Source organism: Cataglyphis hispanica, chromosome 18, assembly GCF_021464435.1.
Source record: "Cataglyphis hispanica isolate Lineage 1 chromosome 18, ULB_Chis1_1.0, whole genome shotgun sequence".
NCBI lineage: Eukaryota > Metazoa > Arthropoda > Insecta > Hymenoptera > Formicidae > Cataglyphis > Cataglyphis hispanica.
In genome coordinates, this window is record NC_065971.1 from 5271874 (window position 1) to 5290540 (window position 18667).

General features: G+C 33.2%; 3 protein-coding genes and 1 pseudogene across 4 annotated transcripts in view; 2 read left to right on the forward strand and 2 right to left on the reverse strand.

The window, feature by feature from the left end:
• Nucleotides 1-4507: 4507 nt before the first annotated feature.
• LOC126856303 (GATA zinc finger domain-containing protein 15-like) lies at nt 4508-6777 on the reverse strand (annotated as a pseudogene).
• Nucleotides 6778-8409: 1632 nt separating this feature from the next.
• LOC126856325 (cytochrome c oxidase assembly factor 3, mitochondrial) lies at nt 8410-9437 on the forward strand. The gene is made up of 3 exons (XM_050604740.1): nt 8410-8570; nt 8890-8985; nt 9059-9437. The coding sequence occupies exons 2-3, from the start codon at nt 8976-8978 to the stop codon at nt 9337-9339; spliced, it is 291 nt and encodes a 96-aa protein (XP_050460697.1). The 5' UTR covers nt 8410-8570; nt 8890-8975; the 3' UTR covers nt 9340-9437.
• An 87-nt stretch (nt 9438-9524) lies between these two features.
• LOC126856291 (dimethyladenosine transferase 1, mitochondrial) lies at nt 9525-10995 on the forward strand. Its single transcript, XM_050604691.1, has 3 exons — nt 9525-10155; nt 10235-10388; nt 10485-10995. The coding sequence occupies exons 1-3, from the start codon at nt 9525-9527 to the stop codon at nt 10744-10746; spliced, it is 1047 nt and encodes a 348-aa protein (XP_050460648.1). The 3' UTR covers nt 10747-10995.
• A 50-nt stretch (nt 10996-11045) lies between these two features.
• The window catches only part of LOC126856239 (uncharacterized), a 77258-nt gene continuing 69636 nt past the window's right edge, over nt 11046-18667 (reverse strand). For both annotated transcript variants that reach the window (XM_050604579.1, XM_050604580.1), the window contains exons 5-14: nt 15495-17440; nt 15117-15331; nt 13558-13822; nt 13238-13459; nt 12998-13147; nt 12828-12935; nt 12569-12721; nt 12275-12391; nt 12066-12167; nt 11046-11983 (exon numbers count right to left, since the gene is read on the reverse strand). In XM_050604579.1, the coding sequence (XP_050460536.1) occupies nt 11855-11983; nt 12066-12167; nt 12275-12391; nt 12569-12721; nt 12828-12935; nt 12998-13147; nt 13238-13459; nt 13558-13822; nt 15117-15331; nt 15495-17440 (3407 nt within the window). In that variant the 3' untranslated portion in view covers nt 11046-11854. The remainder of the gene's footprint in view (nt 11984-12065; nt 12168-12274; nt 12392-12568; nt 12722-12827; nt 12936-12997; nt 13148-13237; nt 13460-13557; nt 13823-15116; nt 15332-15494; nt 17441-18667) is intronic.

Consider the following 18667-nt stretch of genomic DNA (forward strand, 5'->3'; position numbering starts at 1 on the left):
TAAGTCACTAGCTGTAAGTTACTCAAATAAGTCATAACTTAAGCCCGACGCCGCCCGGACTCTCGTGACGTCCACGCGGCACACCTCAAGCCCTGTCTGTACCGGTCCGCACGTTTGCTACGTTAAGCGGGGAGCACACACTTTTGCATAAGCGCATAACCATAAATATAAAGAAATTGATTGGTCCACAAATGTATGCATAAGAAAATGAACCAATCAATTTCCTTATGCTTATTGTTATGCGCTTATGCAAAAGTGTGTGCTCCCCGCTTTAGCCGCTCGTTCCGGCACCATCGCTTCTGCTTGTGTATATATATATATATATATATATATATATATATATATATATATATATATATATATATATATATATATATATATATCTTTGCTGAATAAATATTTTCCTAACACAAATTCACGTAAGCTGGAGTCTCCTCTTGCCCCGAACCCGGACACCGATGTGCCGATCCGAGCGGCGGAAAAGGTGACCGCGTTACAATATTGCACCGTTTTTTTGTAATATTGCAATGTAACATTTATATAATTTTACAATGCAATACATTACGGTGCATTATATTTATAATATATATATATATATATATATATATATATATATATATATATATGTATATATATATAATTATATTTATAATAATATAGTATATATAGATGTTTTTTATCTTAACATTTATATACGTTTTCTAAACCTTTCATTTTTATAAGCATTCTGCATACATATATATATTATATGACAAAAACACACTTTGACATATTTAAACATAATTAAGTAAATAATAATATAATTAAATCTAAATAATTTAATTTGCGAAACTTAAAATCTTATTTATATAAATATTAGATCTTAAATCCATTTTACATCTTTAGTAGATAACGAAAAAACAATTTTAATTTTTTCGGACATTTATCTGCCCGATTTCTAAACGATCAATCAAATATTTGAAGTGCCTGTGTTAGCATCATCAGACAAATTACAGTTATTATACTTTAATCTTATTAGCCGCTTTTTGCAACCTTTATATAATCATCGTGACTTAAAATTAAATGCGAGATAGAGAATGCAACGCACGTCGCATAGCGATAAATGAACAAACTAGTGACTACCAAATATTAGTTTTTGTATTGTTTTTGGAATGTGGCTGTAACATTATCATTCAATATTATAATTACATGTTCCAATAATATTTCAAAAATATTACATAGCAACTTGCAAGATTCATTTCACATTTTTAGCGTTAATAATAATAATACTCAATTATGACTCAATTGTCTTTTGAAAATACTCAATCTTGTGAATAACACTCAAAGGTTTAGGGTTTACACTCATCTATACAGTGTCATATTCAAGTGTTAAGAATAAACTTTTAAAAGTTTAGTGTTCACACTCAATTTTGAGTATAAACACTCAATATTTTGATGTACATACTCAATATTGAGTGTGAACACTCAATATTTTGGTGTACACACTCAATCTTCAGTGTAAACACTCAAAATTTCGAGTGTATACACCCAAATTTGAGAGTAAACTTCCAAAATTGAGTGTATACACTCAAATTTGAGAATAAACTCCTAAAATTGAAAGTTTACTAAATTGAGAATTTACTCTCAATATTTGAGGGTTTTTTCCGTAGGAAAAGGAACATTCTATTAGATTCCTATTTTTATAAAAATAAGTATGTATTACCTTGTTCTAACACATTTCATATTTACAATTGCACGAAGAATTACAATTGATTTTTCTTTTTGTATATCCGCAAATACGCGAGGCGCAATTTCCTTTGCATGTGCAGCTATATTCTTTATTAATTTTATTTGTTGTTGTTGATGTTTCTTGAATTATTTCTTGATTTTGAGATAAATTGTCAATTTTTTTAAATATTTTTGTAGTCATATCCTTTAAATTATTAACTTGCAATTGTAAATTCTGTATTTGCTCTTGCAGTTTATTATGATCATTTTCAGAATTAATATGGGCTGCAAGATTCGTTCTAAAAAATTAAATTTCTATTCTAAATTCTATTTCTATTCTATCTATATTATATAATCTACTTCTATTTATTTTTTTACTTACCTAAATAAATTTTCGATGTTTCTGGTCATTTTTCTCTAATCTGTCAATATTGTTTACTTTTTAAAATGTAAACGGATTCGACGATTTCTGTTTATATATTGGATCTTGTTATATATATATATATACATATATATACATATATATATATATATATATATATATATATATGTATATATATGTAGTCTTCGGCCCCCCTTGCATCCCCCGTGTGTGTGTGCGCGCGCATGTGCGCGCGCGCGTGCTTTCTGTCCATGCATGTACTTTGGTATATTTCAAACTTTAAATAATTAATTAAAAATTAATTATAAACTAACAAATATAAATAAATGCACTACAATCATCTACAAACAAAATACAATTGATTTCACAATTATTTTAAAAAAGTGTTAGCCGTCAGCTAACAACATACGAATTGTTAATTTTTGATAAAAAATGCAATAAATCATAAAAATAATAATGGAGCAATATAAAGCAATTAAGGAGCAATCGTTTGAACTATTAATTATTAAAAAATATGAACTTTCAGCGCTAACTTATTTCTGGTCTCGACAAGTCCTTTCTTCTTTGCTTCTTTGTTTCATATGATCGAGAAAGCGGAAATAAAAAACTGCAGGAACCAGGAAACTGTAATTTCGGTGCAGCTTGCCAATTGGTGCGTACATTTGTCCGTTTTTGACTGCTGATCCTTTATTGTGGATTGGTGAATTTTAAATGTATGTAGGAAATGCCATTTTTAAGATGGCTTAAAAATGTGTTAAAAAATAACCAAAAAAAAATATAATATTTTTGTAATGTAATGTTAACTAAATATTTCTAATGTTTATTTACTAATTAAACAAATAATAGAAAAGAAATAATCTATACGCGTTCATCGACAACCTAATATATATGCATTCATTCAGTGCTACTTCAAAATATTTGATCGATATATAAAAGACAAAAAATTTTTATTCTTTATTATTGTGGCTGCGATCCAAAAGTTGTTGCCTGTATATTGAAAATCTATATTATTTTATATCATGTACATTATAGATTTTTAGTACTAGCAGTGAATATCGAAAAGTAGCCTTTTGAAGAAGCAAAGGATTTGGAGCTATAAGCATATAAGCGGTATCCAAAAATATTAATATAAATTATAATAATAAAATTATTAATTAGATGTGAAAAGAAAATGTCATTATAAATGTTTGCATTTAAATGTTCACACATGCTAACAACATATATTAGATGCAAGTCCGTCAAAAGTTATCATGATGTCTATTCATTGGAATATTTTGGAGCATGCACGTGTTTCGATATAATCGCATTGTTTTGTAGCGTGAACCGCATGTGATGACGCCATGGCTATAACTATAGGGACTGGAGAACCTGGAGGTGGAAATAGGCATATATATACCCATACGGAACTTTTTTTATTTAACTGTTATATAATTCTCAACTAATGTTTTCAAAGTATACTCAAGAATTTATTGTAATAAATACACATTTTATTTTTAATTCATAAACAATTCAAATTTTTATTAAAAATTTTTACTAAACTCTAATAAAATATAATTAATAAAATTTTAATACTTATACTAATACTTTAAAATAAAGTATTTTCTTTAATGTAAAAATTTTTAATACAATTCATAATACATTATATTATTATTAAAGAAAGAAGTCTTAATTTTTAGCTAAAACTAAAGATAAATGCAGAGTAATTCAAAATTATATAATTGGGTTATATTTTGTAAAATTAAAAATATATTCTTTTGGTTTTAATACAAATATTTATGCAATTAAATAAATAAATAAATAAAATATACTCAACAAATTCTGACAAGCTGTTTTCTTTTTAATTATTGCTTATAAATGTATACAATTTTTTATTAAAAAAAAAATATATCTTTCTGTTTTTATAGATAAATTTGAAGTTACAATTAGTATTACCAATACATTACCGATAATCTGCACGTGCAATAAACATGGAAATTGCTCTACACGCATATGTGGTTGTAAGAAAAGGAAAATAAGTTGTAATTTGTGGTGCAGATGTAAATATAAAATATATGAGAACAAGGTAATATATACTTATTTTTTTAAAAATAGAAATCTAATAGAATATAATATATTTTTAAAATTTTATATAAAAATTAATTTTATATAATTTTATTACTGAAATCAAAGAACAATGAGGATGATAATGATAATGATGAGGAAAGTTATTAGATTCCCCGCTTAAATTATTTTAATTAATAGTTACGCTATTTATGTGTGTATGTGTGTGTATGATTGGACGCACTGTAAATGTTTTAAATATTATAATACTTTAGATTATAATAATTATTGCAAATAATTAATAGATAAATTAATCAGCTGTCAACAATAATTGAAATCAAATCATTGATAGATTAAAAATCTGAAAATCTAAGCATCTAAAAATTAAATAAATCGAATTTTATTAATATCAAATATGTGCATATATGTTTAAATTATAATTAAAATTTGACTAGATGTTTTTTTGCTTTGTTATCGATATTTCATATGTATCATGACAGCGGAATAATAATAGCACGATTGTCAATCGTTATTTGACATTACATTTTGACATACATTTCAACAATCGCAGTTTCATATACTAATAATTATATATTATTTTTCTTCAATTATACTGATATCGCACATACCCGAAAAATAATTAAAAACCAAGTATTATATCTTATTCAAGTTTATCTGCTCTCTAGTATGAACATCTAGCTCTTGCTTTGCAGCAGTTGCAACATTTGCTTATGATATAGAAGGCAAATATATATTAGTAAGAATACTCGATGATATACTGTTTGGTTGTAAACAGAGTATATTATTTGAAAAATTCGGAACATTAATCATCTGCTTCATTGGATTCTCATACAGATGCAAGATGAGACTTAAATCGCATAAGTCTAAAAATGAAGTTATATCCTACAAACAGAAAATACCAAAAAATAAAAAAAATATTCAACTTCAAAATTACAAGATAAGCAAAATAAATAGAAGAAAATAACAGAACTCAAAGAAAAATTTGAAAAAAATTACCGGTATCTGCTTCGTAGTCAAATTTCTTAATTCTTAGAGATAAAAGTTTGCGCTATTTGAGACTGCACATGTTTGTTATTCGGAGACTGTACGTTCTCGTTGCTGACAGAAACATTCAATAATCGGACGTAATTCGGAGAATTGCGGCAATGTACGATTGTGTACGTCGCGAGATATTTGATCTTCGGATAAGTCCATGATGTGCGGAATTCGATGTTGCAATCGCGTGCGTGTTCCTAATCTAAAATAGATAATCTATCCAGCGACAAGGATCAGGTTGGTCGCATCTCGTGCTGTATGGCCTCGCGAAGAATCGTCGTATGTCACCTATTGTCTATCATCCAGTGATGCATTAACGCACGGAATACGCGCACTTTATTTATAATTATTTAAGATCGTACGTAACACACGTACGCATAAATATATTGCTATAAATTATAACTATATGTACTTTCACTTAATGAATCTTGACTCAAGCAAATATCGTCAGTTTCCAAATTTATTGAATTATTCAATATTTGACTGAGATATGTATTCTGTTTCCAAATTTATATCTATACAAATCTGATCATTTTTAGTCTCTTGACTGCACTGTGAATCATTCAAGTTTATATCTCTTGAAAATTTATTCTCAGATTTTTTTACAAGATCATTATCTGCCAATTTTAAACTGCACAGAGATTCATTCTTAGATGTTTCACTTTTGCTTATTTCTTTTGAATTAAATTTTTTGACTAGATCTTCCCAAGGCTCTTCCAAAAAGGAATTTATATCTATATACGCTGATATGTTTGCTTGTCTATGCATTCCTTTATAATCCTAAAAATAAAGATTTATAATATCTAATAATTATTAATATACTAATTACATATGTATATTGTACATATATTGCATTATATGAAACATACTCTATTGTTTGGCAAAATCTTAATCTATCAAGAATCTCACCTTTCTTTTTTGTCCATGGAATTGATTGCCAAAATGCTTGTAAGTAGAATACCGATTATTACAATTTGATCTTGAAGTGGCGTGATAGTTATTCCTGTTATTATACCACGCTCTACCTGGACTGGCGCTATTGCGTCCATTCGCAGGGCTATACCGATTAGTATTGTGCTTTTTGTGTTGTGTCACCGGCGTGCTAACGTTTAGAGTTTAGAGGAATAAAATTATCCCCGCAAGGCTGCAGTTCATTGTTTACAGAAAAACACTGATAACTATTATTAACGGACTCATAACCTCTATTATTCGCGTTTTCGTTTAATTTCCAATTGTATGGCGTATCTCTTGCACCGTACGTCCGACTACCATGTGGAGTATTTAATGGCGATCTCTTCATTTTTCGAAATTAATGTGTTAATTCTAATGTACGATAATTATGTACGGCGAACAAATATATAACGTACAACTATTTACAACTTCTTCTTTCTTAAATGGCACCTGCTATCGGTCGAGAGTCAAGGCTACTGCACGTAAAAAAGTTTTAGTCGTAATCATAAAGGCCATTGCACGTTAACAAATTTTAGTCGTAATTATAAGGCCGTAAGAAAATTGACCAATCACAATCATTTTAAACATAATAAGAATGTTTGAACTGTGATTAGTTGATTTACTTACGGCTTTACGATTACGACTAAAATTTTTTAACGTACAATGGCCTTAAATCAACCAATCACAGTTCAAACATTCGTATTTTGTTTCAGAATGTTTGAGTGTGATTGGTCAATTTTCTTATGGCATTATGATTACGACTAAAATTTTTTAACATGCAATGGCCTTTATGATTACGACTAAAACTTTTTTGTTGATTTACTTACGGCTTTACGATTACGACTAAAATTTTTTCACGTGCAATGGTCTTAAAGGCGATCTCTTCATTTCTCTTCATATCATCACTCGCCAGTGTACTCGCTTTATCATGCAGTTGATAAATTGATAATTTATAAAATATACTATGTATCTAACATAATAAAAATAAAATAAGTGTCTAAAATAATATATAATATTTTGTTCTAATAATTTGCTAATGCTAATAATGCTACAGAATTCATAAAATATTACCTTGTGTATTCTTACTTATTGTCAGACGGTCGCCAAGATTTCGAAAAACAAACCAGTTGACGTTATTTCTTTGTAATATATACTAAACTAAATGAATCTGTTGCCAAATTTTTCTGTAAATTTAATTAACATTAATTATTATAAAATAATAATTACATATATATCTACATATATACGTGATTAAAATTTTCATATTCTACTCTTTTCATATTTTTAATTATAAAGGTATTGATAAGGAAATGTATATCGTAAAGAGAACTTTGATAAATCACTTAAAATTTTATAAGATATGCTATTAAAATACATACATTAAAAATGGTAAAATAAATTACGAAAATAAATAGTAATATTAGCGCAAACTTCAAGATTTATCTCAAAGAAATTTTTGATTACATTAACTGTATGTAACTTTTTCTATTAATTTTTTCTAACAATTTATTTATTAATTTATTCTATGTATATCATATATAACAATATTGTTAAAAATGCAATTTATTTTATCACCGGTTTTATCGCCGACGAGATATTTTATTAAAGACATCATTTTATTAAAGACACACATTTTATTACAGTCTTATGGAATTTATTAGTGTGACTGAAAGAAAAACTCACTGCGTGTTATTTTAGTTCATCCAGTTATTGTTTTATTATCAAAAATGTATAAATCTTTTATGTATTAACTGCCTCAAATAAAACAACAAAATAAAACATTTTATTATTTTTACAAAATTATATATATTGTTTTATTAATATTGACAAAGATTTATTTACCTACAGTATAGCGCCTAGCAATTTTTTTCATTAATATGCTAAATTCTATAAAATCGATGATCGGCATTTTCAATAATAAAACAATAATTGAATGAAGTAAAAAATAACCGTATAAACTAAATAATTCGTGAAATTATCTTTGATGCATTCAAAACTGGTAATGTTAACATTCTGCAATTATCTCCAGACTCATTGGGCCCATTTAATGGTCATAGAAATTTACTCATCAGGGCTGATGGTCTTTAATAGTCATCTTGTCGGTGCAATTTTATTTATTTTATTCAAAAGCGAATTAATATCGAATATTGAACATACGAAATCGATGGATCACGTAATGTGCACAGTCGTTGCTGCGAAGGCAGTTTAACGTTAGGTGTGTTCAGGAGACACAATCGTTGCACAATCATTGGATAGCAATCGAACGTGATTGGTTCTTACTTCTAGAACCAACAAGTCAACGTCGAGTATTGACAAGACGATGCTCAACGGTTGTGCAACAGCGGTGTCTGCTGAACACATTCATCGTACTCTGATGTTTGATTGTGAATTGCACAATGTGTAAAGGAATCTAAAACGAGCTTGTTTTTTAATCGTACGTATAAATTGCAGATTTTAATCTTAGTGTAAAATGCTCCTAGAGCACGGAACATGATTAATATTTTTAATTAACTGTCATACATATATAGAGCAATTGTTAATAGAAAGTTACACATAGATAACTTAACCTAAAAATACTTGTCTTAGAAATTTCTTTTTCAAGTAAAATTTTGAATTATCTATAATTTATGAAAAAGCTGATCACCGATATCTAAGATCAGTTTCTTAAAAAAATTGCGAATCAATTTAAGTTAATGAATAGAATTTGTAACAAAAATAAAAGATCTAAAAGAATCTTTTTTTTTATCCTGCAGATCTTGTGACCAATCCAGGATTCAATTGGCAAGAAGTGGAAACCGATACCTTCACCATAATTTATTAAAAACAATAGTGTCTGGAAATGGGAATGGGTGAATGATTTAAATTGAACATTTTATATGGTGGGTTTTTTAGCATAAATAAAATTAATTATTTTGTCTACAGATAGTCAACTTGAACAAAATCAAAATATGCCAAAAGTTGACTTGTTAAAAGACGCAGGAAAACTCAAATTTACAGATGTAGTATACATGAAACGCCTAGAGGAGCAAAATCTGCAAAGAGCAAAAAGGGTACAAGGATATCGCAAATCTAATAATCGCTTGGCTTTTGCCTTAAGCCTTGGTGTCATTGGGATTTATACATATACAATATATTCGGTTAAGCAGGAAAAATTCTTAGATGATTTTGAAGAGCCAGAAAAGAGTATCGAGAAGCGTGCATAAAATAATTTAGTTTTGAATAAAACAATTTCTAGCTTACACTAAAAACTTTATGTTTGCATAAGCTTGTATATAATAGATTAAAGAGTTCTGAAACAATATTTTTTTTTTCAAAGATTATATTCTATAATTTATTCGTTTATAAGAGAGCTGCGTGTTTATTTATAATACGAGATTAATATTTGAAAATGTCTATCCCACGATTGCCACCACTTCCATCTATTCGAGACATATTAAAACTTTATCGATTGAGTGCTGTGAAACGTTTATCTCAAAACTTTCTTATGGATCAAAATTTGATCGATAAAATCATAGCAAAATCAGGACAGCTCACTGGGAGCCAAGTATTAGAAGTTGGTCCTGGCCCAGGTGGATTAACTCGGTCCATCTTAAAACAGATTCCGAAACGATTAGTAGTTGTTGAAAAAGATTTAAGATTTAAGCCGACTTTAGAAATGTTAGCGGATTCATTCGGAGCGATTAATGGTAAAATGGACATAATATACGACGATATCAGGAAAACAAATATAGAAAGTTTATTCTCGATGGAAGAAAAGAGAAATTGGGACGATAAAGCTCCGGATATCTATATCATAGGCAATTTGCCGTTCAATGTATCGACACCTCTCATAATTAAATGGCTACACGCGATAGCCGAACGCCGGGGACCTTGGGCATTTGGTAGAACAAAAATGACATTAACGTTTCAAAAAGAGGTAGCAGAACGTTTAGTGGCTGATGTCTCAGGCGAACAACGATGCAGACTGTCGGTAATGGCACAAACTTGGACATTTCCAGTACTTCGTTTTATTATACCTGGTATATAATGACTTATTCTCCTCATGTATTTACATAAACTCGTTTCCTTTATTTGTAACTCCTAATTTGTAATTTTCAGGCAAAGCCTTTGTTCCACAGCCAGATGTCGATGTGGGAGTAGTATCATTTACACCATTGGTCAAACCACGCACGCAACATGATTTTAAATTATTTGAAAAAATAACGAGGCATGTGTTCAGTTTCAGACAGAAATACAGCATACGATGTATTGAGTAAGTTTGCTGTCTATATCATTGGTATATTTACCTATTGCGATAATAAATAAAATTAAGACAAATAAAGTTTTTGTGTTATTTTCTGTTTTGCAGGACTTTATTCCCATTGCATTGCCGCAAGGAATTAGGTCTAATGATGTATAAATTATCTGACTTGGAACCAACGCTTAGACCCACGCAACTTACCGTAAATGACATCGATAGGTTAGCGACCGCTTATAAATATCTGGTAGAGAAACATCCAGAGATCGGTGTATACGAGTATCGCGCGTCTCGCCATTTATTACCGTTAAAAAACACTAAAGACGTTGTAGTACAGGATTATACGGAGGTGCCGGAAGAAATGAACATCTAACAAAGATGGTTTATATTCAGAAACACGCAAATGCATCATATTTAAATTTTATTAAATCGCAGGTTTGCAATGCAGCAGACTAATTTATTACAATAAATTTCGGAAGATTATAGAATTGTGAAAACTTTTCTGTAAATATACATTTATATACATATACGATACTATGGCTTAGTTATTAAATAAAAATATAGTACAATATACAGTTTGTATTTTTTCTGGTATTAGATGTAATAAAAATTCTGTTAATTATTTTGAAGAAAGAGAATATATATATATATATATATATATATATATATATATATATATATATATATATATAATTGCAGAGGAAAGAAAAAAAGATGTGTTTCCTAGTTTTACAAAAATTCTCAATGCTGATTGTACGAAATAATATATATTACGGCATCTCTTCTTTGATACTGCTGATTCATGTGAATATTATTCTTCAATATTATTAATTTGCGTACCCCTATTACCTCTAATAAAATCTACCCTATTATTGTCGTTTTCATAATGTGCGACATTGGTAAAAAGAGTCGCAGATGGAAAATAAAAGATGAATAAGGATTTTAATATTCGTAAATAATTTGCGAAAAGAAAACGTTATACCCAATACACCGGTCGATATCACAGCTACTCGTTCTTTTCCGAAGGATATATAGATAATTATAGATATTAAATAATTTTATGCTTATGCAGAGACGAGTATATATGGATACTTAGAATTATTTATTAGGAATCGATAGAATTGTATGCGACTCGGCGCCACGTAACATTTTAATTACAGTGACATAGGAAACTCAAGTTTCTGCAACGTACTGTAACAATCGAATGCATATGATTATACCTGAATTCGATAATAACTAGATTTACGTGTTGCTCATCGACAATCGTATATCGATGAGCCGAGGAAATCCTTTGGTCCAGCGCGTGTTCCCTTTCTCTTTCTCTCCAAGAATTATTCATTTGGAGATCATGTATACGAATTCGTGAAATCGCTTAGGACTTTTCGCGCTATTGCAAATATTCCATCTTCAATATAAGCGCATTCAAGAATAAATGCGATAATCTCGCGTTACATATGCGTTTATTCACATCTAAATCTTCGTTAATTTCTTGCTACACCGCAAATCATGATGTTGGGGAGAGCTCCTCGACGTTTACGCCAAGCACCAAGTGACTGTGCGTGAGCCTGTAATGTTCTGCACCATCTTTTCGTTCTCGCGCCGTCCTCTGCCTATAATAATATATAAATTAATTTATCATTTTCATTCTGATCATTTCATCGATAATTTTCTGTTCGTATGTAAATTTCTTACTTTAAATATAAATGTCTCCTTGGAAGATAATTCCTGTATTTCGAAATAATCTTCGAGATCCGTTTCACAGCACACTATACATTTATCAAGGTATAGCGGCTCCTAAAATGATGATGACAATAAAGAATATAGATTCGCGATCATTAATATTATTGAATGATAACAAGAAAAAATTATATATAATATAATTATGATATACAATGACTTACACGTAGTAAAGAATATCGTCCAAGTTTCTCTTTGACCAGAAGTAGAGTAGCTTCCTTGACGCCTATTTGCTTCGGAAAGAGCGAGTCGTTGTTAAATTCGGGATGCTCGGCGTTCGGCTGAAAAGGTCAAAAGATAGATCAGAATTAAAAATTACTCCAAAATCACAATTAGAATCTATCTTTGATAGAGAAATTCCATTTAAAGAATACTCATTTAAGTACAAAGTTCTTTTAAATGTGAATTTTATTTATTTTGTATATAAAATTAGGTGTAAAGGATTGACAATTGTTTACCTTGCCGTTTGTGACAAGCATGGCAGTAACAGGTGCGAGTTTGACAGTTCGACCGCGTCTCCAATTATTGTCAGTCGGCTGTGCTACCAGAAGACGCCCTTCAAGAGCAAATCTAGCTTCCTCGTGAGCCCATTCCAAAATCTCGACGGCCATCTAGCATAAATTTTACCATTGATAAACGACTACAAATATCTTATACATATTATTGTTTTAGAATTAAATAAATACACAAAATAAAAAATAAATTTAATTGCATTACCTTTCTCAACTTGATATTCACCATATCTTGTTCGCCGATGGACCGTCTGCCATTCTGGATAATCGATATTCTCCTCCATAATTTCGTCGACGTAACATCTTTCGCCTCCTATTAATGAAACATATATATATCTCGTCTCATGAAACAATTTTTTGCATCAATGTACTTACAGCATTCATGTGTTCCAAATGTAACTCGATGTTTGTTTGAGCTTGCTTAAGTCTCTTTTTCGCTTCTTGGATGTCGGGTCGAACAGAAGGCGTTGCTTTGAGCAAACGTGCCAGCAGAAGCGGGTATTTCGTAACTCTTTGGACAGGAACCTAAAAAAATAATTAGGAATAAAAAGAATTTTTTCTAATTAGTTAATTAAAAATTTAATAGACTAATTAAGACAAATTACGTGACGTTACCATTAAAAAGGAGTTCAAATTCATTCTTCGCAAAACCGTGTTTTCCATTTGAGAAACCCTGAGGAAAATGCGTAAAAGCTCCTTTTCTTTTTCCAAGTTTTGCAATAATAAACTAGCGCTGCCTTGGCGCGTGCAATAGCTCTCGAAAGCGTGGAGCATCCTTTCCGACTCGAGGAAGATCTTGCCCAGGTCCACCGTCAGAAGATCCTCATCTCCAGATTCCTACGCGATCGAAAAAAATCATAAGTGTAGTTGCAGCGTAAAATTCTTCAACACAAATCTATCTAAAAGTAACATAGATTCTCCGTAGGATTCTTTACCTGAGCTAGTTCCACGCTGTCCTTTAATTTCTCGGCCAAAACGACATTGTGCTCGAGCAGCTCCTCGACGTTCAGAAAGATCGCCGACAGTTGCTCCGACGTGAGGAGACCCGCTCCTAACATTGGCCGATGGAACTCCTCAAGTATGATCTGCAAATCTCGGCCATACTTTTGTTCGGTCTCCACGATTTCCGTAATGATCTCTTTCCGCTCCGCGCGCTTCTTCGAGCACTTCCGGCACACAAAGGGCGCGTAAACCACACCACTGGAATAGGCAAACAAATATATCTATACGCGATAAATCTAATGAATAACACTATTTAAAAAAAAAAACTTTATTTATACAACATCAAATGAAAGTAAATGCAACCAAACGTGGAGCTCGCGAGCGAATTTGTATTCATAATCCATGATCGCAGATGAAAGTGATTGTCGCATGCAACTTGTCAGACGCAAACATTATCGATTCATCAGACATCTCAACTGCGTTCTTCGATAACGAAGAACTTTCGCTCTCGGGCGAATAAAATCTATAGCGAGAGAAAGTCAGGCCCGCTGTCTCTTGCATTTGTCGCGTAATTTAGCCGCATGAATTCCAAATACATCAATAAAGAGAGCGTTACCTCACTTTGATACAGGTCATACAATCAAAAAGTATAAAGAACAGTGTGCGAAAAAAGAATCAATTAATCACGGCTTTTGATGATTAGGCTCGGCGTTAATTCTGAAAGAGGAAGATGTTCTTCTTGATGATTAATTTCTCATGGGAAGAGAATCGGTGCTCAGATTGCTATGACGGATGCAGGTGGATCGACCGCGAAAGGTCCGCAAGCGTAACGAAACGACATTCGTTCCTCGATCCGCGAGATTGCATCGCCAAGAGGTCGAAATAAGCAAAACATTTTATTCGAGGATTTATACTTTGTTCGGAAGCGAAACGAGCGAATTCCTAATAAACTGAATCTCTCACGATCGAAATCCGGCTAGCCGTGGAGGACACTCTCCGGTGAGGACCGTTATATCTTCTCTCCGGATCATCGAGCGCTATCTACGCCAATCCGACTAAGAGTGATAACGATTTACGCGGACGTCGAAGTTAAAAACGAGTTTCAGAAAACGCTCGCGTTCATTTTGCAAGTCGAACGGTACGTGAAAAGCTATAAAAGCGAGTCAAGTTGAAACGCGAGAGCGCTGTATCCATAATGATTTCGCTTATTAATGTGCATCATTCGTGCGTTAAATAATATATACCGTCGCGCGTAAGAGAGAAAAAAAAAGAAAAAGATAAACAGAACCGTTAATCACACTCGCGCGATCGTTTCTCTCGCGAACATATATTTCTTCAACGATTATTTATATAATCCTCGCTGTATAAATTCTTATACGATTTAAATCCTTTATACCAGATACAATGGTTTCCAAGTAAATCACACGATTAGTGGCGTAATTTTTATCCAATGGAGATTTGCGATTGTTAAGATACGTTTTCCTGAGTACATCTGTATAATATCGAAACACCATAACAGTCTCAATTGGTGATTCAAACTCTTGCAATTTACCTGTCCGTTATCAGAGGATCCAGCCGCTGCTCGCAATCCTCGCACAGCTTCGCAGTACCGGAGATCACTTGTGGTATCCCACCCAAGAGGCTTCTCGGACCGGAAGAGACGTTGTTGCCCGCTCTCCAGCGTCTCACGACACCCCGAGTGCTGCTGGCTTGGCTGCTCTCGGACCCGACCCCGCTGTCGGTTCTCTCTATGTCAACCGTTCTCGACTGTAAAAATAATATAAAAAATTTTCAGATTAATAAAAAAAATTTGTAGAAGTCCATTATAAATTAACACACGTAATCTAGAAATCTCTGAGATCTTGAGACGAAAGATTGTTTGCAGAATTTTATTCGCCAACCAAGAGTTACTAATTAATTGTAAACTCACCTTTAAAGTCTCCGGCGAACTTGTCAGGATGATGTTACACTCCTCGCTGCTGTCCGACACATTGGAAATCTGTGAGCTTTTAGAGCTGAGATCGCCCAGGCTTGTTTCCTTCTGTTCGTACAGAGCCTCGAGGTCTCTCTCGGCGTCATCTTCCTCGTCTTCATCCTCATCCTCGTCTTCTTCCGCAGGGCGAGTGCGATCTTTAGAGTCCATCAGAAAATTCAAGAGCTCGAACTTTGTGGAGATATTGCTGTCATCCTCGGGCGACGTCGACATCTTCTTGAAGAAATCTTCGGGACTCTTGGACAAGTAGGCTTGGGCTAGATCCTCCGAATTGGATTTCTTGAAAACTTCCTCAGATAAATATGGGCCAAGAAACTGAGCCGGCGTCATTTTTTTGTAATATTCGACGTCGCCAAAGTAAATTCTGTCCTTGATGTAATCCTCCGTGGGTGGAGGGCTGAGCGGCAACGGCGGCGGTTCGTCAGGTATCTCCTCGTAGATCGGTTCCTTGATCACTTCGTAGGGATTCTCTTCAAGGAAGAGATTCGTTGAAATAAAGTCACTGTCCGAGTTCAGGCTGGATGATCGCGAGTAATTTGCTTCGAGAGTGGACTCAGAACTCTCGTATTCTTTGCTTTTCAGCAAGCTTTGCTTCAAAATCTTTAGGATGGCCTGACCGCTATCCTCGTCGAGGATCTCGCCATTCTCGCGAGCTTTTCGTAGAGAGTCTTCGAGCAACTTGGAGATTAGAGCTTCTTTCGACAAGTCGGACGAATCTTCGATGTCTTTGAATCGTGATTTAGATTCCGATCGCGTCACTTTCTCATCGGATATGTAAAATCTCGAAGGCTGATTAGCATCTGAGGACTTCAGTTCGACACTCAATCTCTTCTGTTTTTCAAAATTCGGTGCCGGCTGTTCCGTGTGTCGACACAGTGAGGAGGTTTCCTCGCTGGGCGACGTAGATGCTTCTTCATTATTCGTCTTCGAACTCATCTTACTATCTTCAACGATGTGATTAGCCTTTCCGATTTGTTTGGAATGCGAGTCATCGTTTATTGATTCCACTACAATATTCGATCTGTAATTCTCGAGTATCACCAGAGTGCGATTCTCCGCGGAGCTCTGGATCTTCGGCGGATTGTCCGAGTTCACGGAGATCACTGTCGGATTGCACACGCTATCCTCTCCACCGACGCTGATAGTCACTTTGTTATCCCGCGTTGGTTCCGCGCTTGTATTCTGATCGCCGTTAATCAGAATGGACGTTCTTCTAGCACCCTTCGAGCTAGAATCCGGGCCGATTTGTAGCCGATGAACCAGCGGCGATGAGCGTGGACTCACCGTGATCTTGCAAACGTTGTTCTCGGGCGAGTTGATCTCGATCCTTGAAGATCCGTAAGAGCTCGCCGAGTTCCACGACGTTGTCGAGGCCGACGAAATTGTTCTCCGATGATCTCTAATCGAATTGGCGGGAGTCTCATCCGCGCTGGACTCGCCGATCTTGAAGCAATGCCTCTGCTTACCGGGTGGCGGGGACCAGCTGGTGGGTCTCATCGTACAAAAATGCTCGTTGCTCGCATCGGAAATATCGCTACGTGCGTCCAGCAGCGGCTCGATCTCCTTCTCGACATCGTCAACTCTCTTCTTCTCGAGCTCTACCTTAATGTTCTTATTCACCTCGATCTCGCAATCGGACTCCTTAAACTCGCCTGTTTCTGCCACAATCTCTTCTGTCTTGCCTCCTCTTTCCGGTGAGTTTTCCTCATCTGCGTTCTCGCGCGAAACTGCGCATGTACCGATCGACAACGACGGCGACTTGATCTTCTTGCTCAAACTAAATCGCATCGTGTCCGAGAACAGCACGTCACCCGCCGAGACATCCGGTTTACTGAATGACCGGTCGCTTTGGCTTCGCGTCAAGAGGGATTTTCTCGTGTTCTCTGCGGGCAGCGGTCCAGGGGAAATTAATCGGTAAATAAAGCGAGTAATTGAAATGACGGCGTGTTTTAATTTTAACTCTCTTTATAGTGCATATGATTTTTTTTTATATAAAATGTCGTTTAGTAATACTATATTATACTAATTTATAAATTTCATACTTTTTTTAGTATCAGAAATGGAAACCACTTTTTTAAATGTATTTTGGATAGCTGAATTCAAATTCGCAAGGTAAAGTAGCCTATCAGATCAAGTTTTCAAAAAAAACAGGATTGAAATCATCCAAAAACGCGTTTTTTACCATTTTTGAAAATTTATTGCAGACGAATCTGATGTGCAAGAGATCTCAGACAAGGCTTAAATGAAAACTTAAACATTGCACTTTAATATAAAAATATCAAATCTTTTACCGCAGAATCGATTCTCGCACACTTTGTTTTTAGAGGCGATCGCACTGTGTCAAGTAGAACGACTGTCCCATGCAATCTGATTGCAGGTAAAAGATTCGATATTTTTATATTAAAATACAATGTTCAAGCTTTCATTTAAGTCCTATCTGAGGTCTCTTGTACATCAGATTCGTCTGCTACAAATTTTCAAAGATGATAAAAAATGCGTTTTTTGGAAGTTTCAACCCTATTTTTTCTCAAAAATATAACCTGATAAAAATATTTTGATAGTAGATTCATGCTCAGCGTTTAAAATTACTCCAGAAAACAGTGTTTAAATACTTTAATACAAAACCTTGTAAATTAGTGTTATATTTGAGCGGGATATGAAAGGAAAATGTTGAAATATCATGTTAATATGATCGATATATCGATATAAACGATATATATTTAAAATGTATTTATTACTGATAAATTAACATTAAAAAAAAACATTCAAAGTTAAGTAGAAATTTTAAAATCAACCATCAATTCCTTTAAAAACACAATGAATATAATGAATTATTCCACCCTTATTTTTGATACAGATTAATTTTAGAATTTTTTTATAAAGCTGAATCGCAATGCTTGCAATAATGATTCTGCAGGAAAAGTTGCCTCGAGCTGTGAAAGAGTCCCACGTATTCTATATAATTTTATATTCAAATAGTCGATTTATTTTATGTCCATTTTTCGCGCTTTGTGTTTAACAGATACAGATACACTTCTCGCTTTTGCAAAGCAAAAATTTCCATTCTTTTCTCACGGATCTGGCATCACTCGAATCCCAGGAAGAAAAAC

Excerpts from the sequence above, each read along its gene's own strand:
- LOC126856291 (XM_050604691.1), top strand. The coding sequence starts at position 9,525 with ATGTCTATCCCACGATTGCCACCACTTCCATCTATTCGAGACATATTA. Across the intron at positions 10,156-10,234 it reads ACTTCGTTTTATTATACCTG|GCAAAGCCTTTGTTCCACAG; the intron begins GTATATAATGAC and ends TGTAATTTTCAG. Across the intron at positions 10,389-10,484 it reads TACAGCATACGATGTATTGA|GACTTTATTCCCATTGCATT; the intron begins GTAAGTTTGCTG and ends TCTGTTTTGCAG.